The sequence below is a fragment of the Pomacea canaliculata genome, linkage group LG1 (genome assembly GCF_003073045.1).
Source record: "Pomacea canaliculata isolate SZHN2017 linkage group LG1, ASM307304v1, whole genome shotgun sequence".
NCBI lineage: Eukaryota > Metazoa > Mollusca > Gastropoda > Architaenioglossa > Ampullariidae > Pomacea > Pomacea canaliculata.
Genome location: NC_037590.1, coordinates 43,794,565 through 43,807,353, shown reverse-complemented (window position 1 = coordinate 43,807,353; position 12,789 = coordinate 43,794,565). Strand labels below are relative to the sequence as shown.

The following is a 12,789-nucleotide window of genomic DNA, read 5'->3' as shown; positions in this document are numbered from 1 at the left end:
CCTGACAGTGACCTTCAAAATCAAAATAAAAATGTGAAAAAAATCGTAATGAAAATAGATGAAAAAAGGCGGCTGAATAAAGTCAGTCAGTCAAGGCTACACTCAAAACTGTTGCAATGTCCAGCTGTGCTGACACCATGCAATAAGTAAACATCAACACGATGCGCTTTACATCATACTGAAGCTTTATTTGTCTATAGCTTTACTGTATTGCTTGTAAGTGCTTGTAAGTGTTTACATCAGCTTGTCACGTGGTTATGAGAGAATTCAAACAAGCACCGATCTCATCATATATAGGAGCCCAAACATAGACAAAAACACGGCTTTTGGAAATGACAATCACTACTCAGCAACGCGATAAGTGTAAGTGTAAACAACAATAAACTTCTGAAATAGATGCAGGGTTAGTTAGAGGATTAGTCGGGGCTGGTAATGTTTTAGACAGTGTTGTATAGAACAACAAAACAAATACTGCAAAACTTTGAGACAGCGGAGACAGTGGAATCAATGGATTGAGTGGAGACAGGGGACAGAGTGGAGACAGTGGACAGACTGGAGACAGTGGACAGTGGAGACAGGGGACAGAGTGGAGACAGTGGACAGAGTGGAGACATGGGACAGAGGGGAGACAGTAGGGGCAGGGGACAGAGTGGAGATAGTGGAGACAGTGGGGACAGGGGACAGAGACTAGTGCTTAGAGAGACAGTCGACGCCCACGTCTTTGCTGTGAACACAGTTGTGAACACCGATGTTGGCATGGCCGCAGGAGAAAATATTTGTCTCGTTGCCTCTGCACACTACGTCGTCCAGGAGAATAGGCAACGTGCCTGGCCCGTAGAAGGCCGACTTGCGGACCGCAGGAGCATTTCTATCAGCAAAACAGAAAACCACAAGTAACAATCAAGATTCTTATATTGCTGTCAGTGTAACAAAAACACTAGCAGCAATAATCAAAGCTCGCACAAGTATTAATTAAAACATCAAACCTCATTTGAGTAAACCTTGAGCATCATGTATAACAAATAAAGTAAATATTTAAGTGAATGGGGAACGAGTAAAAATTTGGAAAGTATTATTTATTTTTTCAAACGAGTTGCGTACCTATGTATTGGCAAACATAATTTATAAACATTTTTTATTTTAAAGAAAAATTCAGTTTGTTGAGCAAGCGAAGACAGATGACAACTACACATAAAGCCACTTACACCTGCAATCCCAGCATTCTGCACACGACGATGGCATCACTCACAGTAAAGTTATCATCACACACAGTCCCCCATTGGTTATTGTAAAAAACTTCTACTCGTCCCCTCCAGGGCTTCGTGCTGTTGACAAGGCGGACTGTGGGACTGGAGGCTGAGAAGGGGACAGAAATACCACAATCAGCACTCAACGACTTTTGTAACGGCTTCAAAACACAACTATTTCACATTAACCTGGAAACATTAAGGAGGACGGGTTTCGTAACACTTCTTACACTTCTTAATTTTAAAAAAGCCCATAAAACAGGATTTACAAAACATAAAACACGATTTATCGCTCCATCAGTTAGCGCGCTGTTCAAGCCAAGAACCACTATCAGTATACAGGGGAGAGCAACAACAACAACAGTTATAATGCCAGTTATAGTTTGGAGAAGAAGAGAGATGGTTCTAGGCTGGCTCACATCAGGGACCTTGAAATCTCCTCCTGTTCACTGAAGTGTGAACTAAACGTGGACTAACCCACATGTCTGATCTTTCAAGGAACAGTTGATGTGACGGAAGGCGAAACTGAGGTCCACCTTCGACTTGCTTCCCCTTGAGATGGAGAGTTCACTGCCCTTACTGATGATACTCGACTATAAAGCCTCACCTACATCTTGTCAGACCTTATATCGGTGAGACAATACCTACACACTGCGAAACCTTATACACTGTGTATACTAATCCCTAGCCTGGTGATTAGCTCACTCGATTGTGGGGCAGACGGCTTGAGATCCTTTTGGGATTGTGTCTGCTTAACATTGTGATGGGCTGGAGTATGACGTCATAAAATATGACGACAAAAAGGTGACGACAAACGGAGGACGTTAGAAAAAGAGGAGACGACGAACAACGGCGATGAGTGAGGGAGCATCGGCGGGTGGCACAGCCGTGGCGATTGTTTTAGCCGCGCAGTAAAAGAGTTGCACCTGTATACAAGACCTGCTTGTATTTTTACTGATGGACGGTTGTCGTGGTTAGAAAGATACCTCACCACTTGGCCACAACATGAATGTTGTAGGAGCTGAATATTGTCTTAAAGACAAGTTTATAAGCGTGTGAATACATTTGCATGTTGAAGACCATCTACAGTAGTCAAGTACACCCCGAGACAGCCACATACCCCGGCTGATGTGCTCTGCTATGGACGAGGCCACGTCCTCCATTTCGTGGCCGCAGCTGGCGTTGTAGATGGCGAGCAGCACATCCTTTGCTTCCACATCGACTTCAGCACTGAACTGCAGCGACGCATTGGTCTGTACACACCTGGCTGTCGGGTCAGAGTTCATCAGGTGGCATGAGTAGGTCCCTTCTTCTACGGGATTGCTTATAGACAGAATATATTCGTTGTCGACGAACTCGGAACTGCTGATGATAATACCTGACGGCGACTGTGAAAAAACAAACATAACAACACAGAAGACAATCATGTCTGCATAGAACAGTGTGCGTGTCTTTGTGTGTGCACCATCTCACGTGTGAATAATAAATATTGAAGTTACGCCAATCAAATTCAAAACACAAAAGCCAACAACAACAACAGCGATGATGATGATGACGATAATGATAATGATGACGATGACGATGACGATGACGACGATGATGATTATTTTTATTATTATTATAGGGCTTTTCGTAGACCCAGGGACGAGACAAAAATACAGAGTAACCTGCTCAACCAATTTAATCATAATTATTCCTCTACCACCACAACCACCACAACCACCGCCACCACCACCGCCACCACCATCATCATCATCATCATCATCATCATCATCAATGTGAAACTCTTCACTCTACTCAAGATAAGTTTCCGACCTTCCACACCACGGTGAAGGGCGGCTCGCCTCTGGTCTGGAAGTTACCGCATCCCAGCTGCACGTGCCAGTCCTGCGACACCAACTTCGCCTCCGGCAGCAAACGAGCTCGCAGCTGCTGGTTCTGGATGCTGGGAGGCTCTGAAAAGTCAAGGTGAAGGTCTCTTCATTTAGAGATTTCGTAACAATTGAAGTACTCCATCATAATTAAAAGTCTCTCGGAAGCCAAAGTAGTTAATTTTCTGGAGTCACGAGAAGCAAGGTGTGCTGGAGACTGAAATCTCATGATGGGGCAAAATGTAAGCCTGAGAACATCTTTCACACAAGTTTATAGGACATTCAGACTACAAATTGCCGTTGTTCAGAAACAATTTTCGTCTTCTTCAAAGGCCTGTCATAGCGGAGGCGTTGCTAGAGTGGAAGGGATCTCCGTATAAGAACCGATCAAGATGGACAAGATGGACTCTAAGTCCGAACCTGTGTTATTATTTCGCTCCAGGGAAAAGTTACTAAAAACATTGTTTACAGTCAACTACTCACCGGGGGATCCTACGTAGATATATTTGCTGTCTCTCGCAAGACTGTTGTTTCTGATGATGTTAACATGAAGGGAGTAGGTGCCGTACTCCTGCTGCGCCTGCAGGTCGAACTGGAGTCCATAGATATTGAACAACTTCAGAGACGGTCTGTTGGGCGCAATTCGGACGAACTGACTGCCGACGAACGTGGCGATCATTTGTGAGGATTGCCCTGGAAGCAAGGATATAACATGTTGACCTCTAGCAGTCAATAGAGAAGTCATTTTTGGTTGTCTCAGACAAAAGTTTTCAAGTGTTCCTCCTCCCTCCACACACATTCACCTGTCCATCCCAATTCGTCCTGCATATATGACTTGTACTAACACACGCAATGACACAGTCACACATTCAATTTAATTTAGTTAATTCTACAAAGAAATACAATTCTAAAAGTTATGTACTAAAATGCTAATTAAGTTTTTACCTTTCATGTCTGTCCCATGTCATGCATGCAATATTTTTTTTTTATTTCACCGTTTCTAGACCACGAAATAAAATTTTCGATTTTTTACGATCTTCGACCACCGATTTCACAAGAAGTTTTATTATTTCCACTCATGACCCCACTCACCACAGTCAGCTATAGTCAGTTACTGCCTACCTGATCCTTCGAAAAACCATTCCATGTCATTCACAGTCTCACCAGTCGCTAAACTGATGGACCAGCCTAAGGTAACGGTGTCGCCCACGCATGCGTATATTCCACTTCCGTTGACTGGCGACGAACTCATCCAGGTGTAGCCATTGCAAGCTGAGGGGTACAACAGAAAAGATAATATTTGACAACAAGGTTGACAGAGCTAAGAGATCAAAGTACAGTACACAGCAAGAACTGTTGACAGAAACTGTCAACAACAACAAGAAGTGCAGTATCAGCGAAAACATGTATTGACAAACAACACCTACAAATAAATAACAAAGGCCATTTACAGACAAACACTCCTACTAACACATACTTAATCACAAACAACAATTACTACAAACACGCGGCAAAAGACTTTTGACAAATAATCCATCAGGTTCGTGCAGTCCACTCAGTGAGTCAGTTAAACATTTTTTCTTATTAAAATTTGGACTTGATACTAATATTCCTCAAGCTAATGTTGATAAAATCAAGCTGGCTTGTCAAACTGTGTGAGACACACACCTGCTACTATTTGCTCACCCTGAGCTGACTCAGTTTTATCAGACTAAAGGTTTGAGTGATCATCTGATGACAGGTACATGGTTTCTTGACTGTTATGTTTTGCCTTTTGTTCAGTTGCTAAAGAGAGAAAGGGAGGGATAGAAAATGAGAGAGAGATGAGAGACAAATGTCAGGTAGACGAAGAAACTTATAAATATTGAGACTCACACAGAAAAAGAGAGATAAAAGAGGCAATAAAAACACTCACTGTACTAACATATAACATTACAAGACAAGCAAAACAAACTTAAATCAAATGAAAGAAGGCAAAAGCAAAACAACTAAACTAGGTTTCGCCAGAGCACATATTGATAGACACAATGATCAGAGGAAAAAAAAGAGTGAAGGAAGAAAGGGAGAGAACATATGGTTAAGTACAAATTTCTTAAGCTCAAAGTAGGAAGAAAACACTCAAAGGAAAAAAAAAGATTGTAAGAAGCAGACTATACAGATAGTGAGAAGGACACAGACAGACAGACAGACAGACAGACAGACAGACAGACAGACAGACAGACAGACAGACAGACAGACAGACAGACAGACAGACAGACAGACAGACAGACAGACAGACAGACAGACAGACAGACAGACACACAAACACACAGACAGAATGAGTGATTTAAAGTCAATAAAGAACTGTACCTGTTACCAAAATGGCAGTCAAGAACAGGATCATCATTTATTGTTGGCTGTGCGGATCTGACAAAATCCTCAGCACAGTAATACAACAAAGTCCTTGCTGTTTGCTTTTATATGTCTACAGTAAAAATACAGCTCAGCCAACATCTGGTCTTATCTCTGTCGTGTTTGCACTGTCTCGTGATACGAGTGGTCATGTCAAACGTGCCGTCAGTGACATGTGATTTAAAGAAAATCTTGAGGGTCCTCTCTTTTATAGTTTAAAAGTTGATATATTTAAAAGATGATATATTTAAAAGAGTTTAAATTTAAATTATGTTTATTATAAAGTGTTTTCAGCAGTGCAATAACTGGAACGAGCCGCCAAGAAGGAAGACGATGACACGTTTCCTGGGCGTGGAAGGTCTGAGAAATTATCTAAAGAAGCCACAGCTTTGGTTGGCCAGAAAATAGTTCACAGCTTGTAGTGTCGTCTGGAGGGGGACAGAACAGCTCGGCAAGTGGGGTCCTGCGGCCCTGTTCTCCTCCAAGTAACAAGGAATAAACTAATTGGGTTCTTGGTCGTCAGCTGGCCTTCCATTTTTGACCTTACACAGTTATGAGCAGCGGATTGTTCTGCCATCTTTCTACTTTATGTTACTAGTGTCAAGATTTGACTTCTAGAAAGGACCATAATGCTTAGCATGGTTGTCTGGACATTGAGAGTCACACATGAGGGATGTGAAATGTTGATGTATGTTTAAAAAAAATCATCGTTGATGGACATCAAACTAATTTCAATAGACAGTATTCTGTTTATTAAAATTTATTACATTATGATTTCCTGGAATGTCTTCTGTTTCTGTAAACCTTTTTTTCCAAGTCTTTTCTCTTGTTATTCAATAGTGAAGGCAAATAAGCACATAAATCACAGCGAAACATGAACAGACATCTCAATATTTAAAAATATGGTAGACTTACGAATGTTTCTTATTTTTCACTCCACGATAAGTAAAATGTTAAACGTAAAAATATCTGTGTCTTAAAATAACTTCCTTAACGGTCTAGGATATAAGGAATTAAAGGGAGCCTCTCGTAGTCAGATGTCCGTCTGTGCCACTTGTACACTCGAGTTGTCTGATAAGATGAATAGTCTGTTCTTCGCATTGCCCTTATCTTATAAAAACGCCGACAATGTTAGTCTAATAAATTATTTAATAGCCTAGTGACCGTGATATTGTAAACATATCTACGATGTTAGTACTAGTGAGTGAATTACTGAGGGTGGTGACCATGATCTTGTAAAATGACTAGAATATAATGTCAGGTTGATTAGCTTAGTAAGTAAAGTCGCTACCGATAAGGAGTCATGTATATTTTGTATTATCTATGTAGATCACAGTCCCTGCCACTACCCACTATACAAATCGACAGAAAGATGTTAAAACTGCTGAACAGTACAGTTCAGTGTGCAAGGAACTGAGTTTGATTTTACTAAGAACTTAGGTACTTCTTGTCCCTTAACCTTTCAGTCGTCAGGTACATTTTTATTTTCAGGCCAGATTTTTGTGCGATCAGGGGGCTCTTCTCCTTCTGCCTTCATTTCCCATTGGGCCTTAGGGGTTTCCCTCTACATACTCCATAGAAGTCGCCACATGCAATGTGGGATGTGAGGGTTACTGCCACCACCTCAGCTTCTGGTAAAATACAGTCTGGAAATTCCTGTTGTTTGATGCTACGTGCTTCTGAAAACAAGGAACAGGTTGTGACGGCATGGATGTAAGCAAATGATCTACTAAATATAAGAATACTGAAATGTTTTAATATCTTTTCACAATGAATTTCACAGCGAAGCACACACATACACGCGTTGGTACGAACGGACACAGACCGAATAAGGAGAGACTATCGTACATTTGCACAGGAACATTGTCGAGGTGTCACGGGAAACAACTCCTTAAACTGTCAACCCCTGAGGATTTAAGTGTTATGTCCCTTGATGCAGCGACAGTCGTGAATTCAACAGAACGGGTGAGATGAGGATGTGAGAGGCGGATCTGTAGGCGTTGCAGAAGCAGATGTTATACAGGATGCAGCAAGGACATCTAGATGGATTGCATTTCCATCCGGAGTTCGTATGGCAGTTGATTAATTACTACCAAGTTTTTTAAAAAATTTATGTGATAAATGTAACCGCATGAGTCCGCCTTCTTGCTTATCTTTATGGCGAGTACTCGCTATCTCAGTGACCCCTATGAAACAGTGTTGACCTCATTTGTGCACAGTAACAGAACAGTAAAATAATAAAAAGCATAAGAAATTATGCACTAGTCTAAAACAATATATTTTAATTGAAGTACAATAAAAAGGCTGAAAGTGAATAGCCTGCTAGGATAGCTGTCAAGTGCTGCTCAACAGACATACACATAGATTGAAAATACCAACCAAAAATTCTGAATTTAGAAAAAAACGAATATAATATTAGAAAAAGAATCAACCAACAAAGTGATTAGTTTGATGAGCTGTAATGAAACATAACAGTAATTATCTCATCTCCACGGTAAAGGTCTTTGATTCAAAGTTATGGCTCGTCTGCTTTGTGAATTCTCCGCTATTATATCCGGAAACTGGAAAGAACACGACACCCACAGTCTGTCTACAGCTGCCGGATTTGTTATGTTAGCCACACACACCCATGACATCCTGTTGACTAGGGCACACAGAGAACACCGTGTAGCCACCTTTTGTACACATGACAATCGCCATTCCCATTTCTGGCCGTTGTACTGCAATGAAGGAGTAGTTCCTGGTGGACGTGTATATAAGACACTGCCAGACATGGTGCACGCAGTTTGACTGTTACTATTATTTGACGTTTACTAGTAAACTTGAAACTGATTCTTACCAGGTACACAGGTAAGTTTTTTTTTCAACTGATCTTAAAATTGAAGGTCTTGGGCAAGCAGCAGAAGAATTGTTAGGGCCTTTTACAATAAAAGGCTTTATGTTCTTATCAATGGGACGTTTGATAATTGGAGATTGGAATGCTGTTGATATTATGGTTGTTGTTGCGAGGGAGAAGTCTTTTTCATTGTAGGGGGTGAAAACTGTGGTGTCTGATGTCATGCCCTACTTAAAAAGTCAGTAAAGCAGGGTTAGGTATTTGACTCCATTGTAGTCTAGCTGCCAGTGACTTTTACGAAGATACTTCTACCTTGTGGAATATCAGTGGGACAGGAACTGAAGGAGTAAATGGAGTTACAGAAGAGAATATGTCGAGGTGGGGGCATGAACGGTGCTTAGTGAAGGTACCGGTGTTGGTGACCTATCCGCACTTGGTAGTCCTTGCTCTCGAGGTCTGATGGTCTCCATAGTTACAGGGATGGTGTGATACCAGTTGCTGGCTCCCAGTCTTGTGCTAGGCATTTGTTTCGTCTGCGAATTTTACATTTGCGTGTAATGTTTGTAATGCATTTCTTCTTTTATCACCAACTCTAATTTTATACTAGAGTTATTCTTATTAAAAATGTCTTGGAAAACATGGATAACCAAATTTTGATGCTGTGACTGTCGAACTCAGGTCTGACTACACATCGTGCGACATGCGGCGTATCCTGTGGGTAGCCTGGGCAGCAACACTGCTCGCTCTTTCCATCTGCAGAACAGCTTCAGCCAGTCAGGGGCCAAAGGTCATCTCGATAAAGGAACAACTTGAAGATCTGACCTCAAGATTCACTAAATGTCTCTTTTATCATTTCTTTCTGTAACTTTCTTTTTAAGAACATTATGTATGTTAAAAGGCAAAGAAACATTCTTTGAATTTACAGTGGTAGAAGTGTTTTTAACCTTAAGTGTAAAGTAACAACTTTTTTCCTCTTCTGTTGTCCCAAAATTTTAATTATTCAATTCATCGAAAAGTTACAATTACCAAAGCTATCGTCATTTCATAATATTTTCTTATAATGAAAACCATAAGGTAGATCTGTCCTGTTGGTAACAAATTTACAAACATCATCCAGTCTGTTTTTAATTCTAATCAAGACTATTTAGATGAAAAAGCCTTTGTTTTTCTTGCATTCATCTCAGTGGAAAAGAAAGTGAAGCAGAGGCAGACTGAAACATGGAATATTCAAGGCAAGGATATTTTAGAACATTTCATTTATATTTTCTTTAATGTACTTATTTATGTTAAATAACAAAGGTTCTTAACGGAAACTTTTTTGGTTTCTTTAAAGTTGACATATGATTACTTTTCTATTTTATTTAAAAAAATTTCAGTTTTACTGGTGCTGATATTAATTGCGCCTACTTTTGGCGAATAAAAACTTTCTTGATTTTTAATTCCTTTTTGATAATTAAATAAAACCTATTTTTATGCCAATTGTCTAAGTGTAGCTCCCATCCAGAAAGATGGCTGGACCTTATGTTTTCGAGCCACTGCTGGTCTGGGATCCCCTGTATACGACACATGGACGCACGTTGGTTACCATGACGACTACAAATACACCCGCACCAGCATGCCCTGCGGCTGCACCGCGACAAGCGGGTCATGTGACCGCCACTACCGCAGCTTCCTCGTGGATGTCTGGCCCTCTAGGAACCTGGAGAAGGTAGCAAGTCAGAACATGCAGCTATTGAACTACTCAAATGACTGGTTCCAGATTAATGGTTAAAAGTGTTTTATATATAATTATATATAGTCTGCAAGGCTTATATAACCACACTTGTACTTTTAAATTTTAAGGTGAAAGTGGCTTTATATGAAAATGGCGTGGAGAAGGCTTTCATGGAATTCAGGGGACTGGACAGCAACTATCTGAACTGGTTTTCGGCAGACAGGCTTCTAAACTCTTCCTGGACGGACATCAGTGGGTCTGCTTTACCCTACTTCAGCATTTTTGGGTAAGACACCCTTGTAAAAGTATAAATGTCTTTGCTTGTCAAAGAGCCATGGACAGGACAGTTCAGGCGATGACATACGACAGGTGCATAGGGAACCAACTGGGTGTTGTGTTTTTATGACACAACAAGGTTTTAATTTTTTTATTTGCTCAACTTCCAGCATCGACGAGCCTGGACGAGTGACTCGGCGTTTCTACGTCAGCAAGGGTCACTATGGATGTCCATCTGATTTTGGTTGGATCAGCATCAAGGACAAAGGCCACGTATGCACTTGGGAGACCGCATCACACCTGCCGACATTTTTCTACTCCAAAGCACAAACAGGAATCACGTGGGAAACTCAAGGTAAGTCGATGTGTTAACAAAGATAAAAGAGACATTTCAATTCTTTTTATGCTTGACGATAGCGAAACCATCTTTTCTTAACTGGATTCACAAGACCTTTACTTTACAGAAAGATAATTGTTTCCTGTCGTTGTAGCTACGTCTGAAGGTGTCGCTCACGAGCACTGACTGACCTCCTGTTGTACAGATGCACTGCATTTACATCCTCACTGAGCCAATGAAAAGTGACTGATGCTGTCATTAGAGACCCTGTCCACTAACGGACTAACCAACCCACTCACGCAGCACACACACTCACGCAGCACACACACACACACACACACACACACACACACACACACACACACACACACACACACACACACACACACACACACACACACACACACACGTACAGAAGTACACGTACGCACGTACACGCAGATTACTGAGTAAAGTTTCAAGTATTTTCACACACCCATCCATACTTGCAAGCAGGTGCAAAATTTCCAGTCTTCCAAACAGTCCACGGAAGAATGACAAAAGCAAAGATAAACAATTATGACTTGATGATTAGGAGTTAGGCACAATGTTTCAAAATTGTTGTTGTGTGTTCTGTGCCTCTGAAGAACAAATAACCTAACAATAGCCGCATGCAAACATTAACCTAGAGAGGTGTGCACCACATCATTTTATTTGTGAGAAAAATTAATGAAAGTTATTTGTCTCTGAATTACTACACATGCGAAACCTTGTTAAATAAATTATGGTCTGTCTGCAGGATCTCTGGTCGGTCGTGCGGATGTGCTGGCTGTGTGGCTCAAGCTTCGCAGTGATGTAGACATGAACAAACCCTGTTTGCCCTAAGTCTACCCCTCCCTGAACAAACCTTGTTTTCCATAAGTCTACCCCTCCCTGAACAAACCTTGTTTTCCATAAGTCTACCCCTCCCTGAACAAATCCTGTTTGCCGTGTCTACCCCTCGCTTCATTCTTGAGTTGTGTAACAAAGGGTTAACTATATCACACACTAGTAGGTAATCTTGCATGTATTCGTTGATGTTTTCCTTCAATATCATGCCCAAATAAAAAGTTTGAAAAATCACTTTTTTAATGGTGCTCACTTACAGTTTTTTCTTTTTTTTAGAAAAGGGAATAAAGAAGTTTAAAAAATTCTTGAAGACAATAAAGTGGACCATCTGCACTCAGAAAGTGAGAGGTGGAATTCATAGAGTGTACCTAGGCTGATATATTTCTAAAGCCACTTCACACTACTGTAGATACCCAATTAAGATGGCTACAGATAAGAATTTGACATCGGATCCTACCCACAAACTCATTTCTTTTTTAAATTTAAGCTCGATACATTTGTTTATTTTGTAAACAAGACAATGAAACTATTGAACACATATTCTGGCACTGTCCATTAAGTAAACATTTTTGGGACCAAGTATGGAATATGTTAAGTAGCCAAAACTATTCAGAGGAAATTAGGATCGGTAAAGAAATTGTGTTGTTGTGTATTGGTAGAATAGAGGAGGCTGACAAACCTTTGAACTTCATTATTCTTCTAACAAAATTTGTCATATATAAATGCAGAGTCCTGAAGGCAATACCAACAGTGGATAAGTTTAAGCCATGTTCTGATCATGATCCGCCATCTTCATTAGAACTAGAACTGTTAGTTCTTTCTGAAAGAAAACAAGGCAAGGACAGTCAGACTTGAAGTTTTAGACGATGACATTAACAAAGGTGTTGTTGAGTCCTGGATGGATGTACTTCGTGCTCTCCTCGCCTAAAGAGTCAAGTCGTCCACACTAGCACTGACTCGACCAATGAAAACTGCGGTCTTTTCTTATGAACGAGAGAGAGACAAAGAGAAAGAGAAGAAGAGAGAGAGAGAGAGAGAAGAATCAATTTCGGGCAGCAGTACGGTGCAAGACGAATGTGAACTGCATGTCCTAGTCACGTTTATGTCACCAACATCCTTCTTTCTCTCTCTCTCTCGACATTTTTTTTCCTCTCAATATATAGTACATTTCCCCCCTCCCCCACAAAAAAAATAAAAATAAAACACACACACATTCTCCAGCTATGGTATACACGGACAAATTCCGCTGT

General features: G+C 40.7%; 2 protein-coding genes across 4 annotated transcripts; one reads left to right on the top strand and one right to left on the bottom strand.

The window, feature by feature from the left end:
- Positions 1–167: 167 nt before the first annotated feature.
- Positions 168–5,622, bottom strand: LOC112570003. 2 transcript variants are annotated; one of them, XM_025248196.1, is made up of 8 exons: positions 5,468–5,622; positions 4,241–4,390; positions 3,602–3,811; positions 3,063–3,202; positions 2,368–2,635; positions 1,206–1,356; positions 661–868; positions 168–624 (listed from the first exon to the last, which is right to left on the bottom strand). In XM_025248196.1, exons 1-7 carry the CDS (start codon positions 5,502–5,504, stop codon positions 688–690), a joined length of 1,137 nt encoding a protein of 378 aa, XP_025103981.1. In that variant the 5' UTR covers positions 5,505–5,622; the 3' UTR covers positions 168–624; positions 661–687. The 2 variants fall into 2 exon arrangements, with proteins under 2 accessions (XP_025103981.1, XP_025104061.1); XM_025248276.1 differs by having other exon boundaries at positions 168–633; positions 670–868.
- A 1,819-nt stretch (positions 5,623–7,441) lies between these two features.
- Positions 7,442–11,773, top strand: LOC112570120. 2 transcript variants are annotated; one of them, XM_025248406.1, is made up of 7 exons: positions 7,442–7,574; positions 9,024–9,184; positions 9,530–9,577; positions 9,839–10,053; positions 10,188–10,345; positions 10,506–10,690; positions 11,451–11,773. In XM_025248406.1, the coding sequence occupies exons 1-7, from the start codon at positions 7,522–7,524 to the stop codon at positions 11,534–11,536; spliced, it is 906 nt and encodes a 301-aa protein (XP_025104191.1). In that variant the 5' UTR covers positions 7,442–7,521; the 3' UTR covers positions 11,537–11,773. The 2 variants fall into 2 exon arrangements, with proteins under 2 accessions (XP_025104191.1, XP_025104273.1); XM_025248488.1 differs by lacking the exon at positions 7,442–7,574 and adding an exon at positions 8,170–8,359.
- Positions 11,774–12,789: the final 1,016 nt, after the last annotated feature.

Bases quoted from the DNA above. Each gene is read 5' to 3' on its own strand.
- LOC112570003 (XM_025248196.1), bottom strand. From the start codon at position 5,504: ATGATGATCCTGTTCTTGACTGCCATTTTGGTAACAG. The intron at 4,391-5,467 runs GTACAGTTCTTT...TGTACCCCTCAG, and splicing joins GACTGCCATTTTGGTAACAG to CTTGCAATGGCTACACCTGG. The intron at 2,636-3,062 runs GTCGGAAACTTA...GTTTTTTCACAG, and splicing joins CCTTCACCGTGGTGTGGAAG to TCGCCGTCAGGTATTATCAT.
- LOC112570120 (XM_025248406.1), top strand. From the start codon at position 7,522: ATGTTATACAGGATGCAGCAAGGACATCTAGATGGATTGCATTTCCAT. The intron at 7,575-9,023 runs GTTCGTATGGCA...TGTCGAACTCAG, and splicing joins GGATTGCATTTCCATCCGGA to GTCTGACTACACATCGTGCG. The intron at 9,185-9,529 runs GTCTCTTTTATC...CATTCATCTCAG, and splicing joins GACCTCAAGATTCACTAAAT to TGGAAAAGAAAGTGAAGCAG.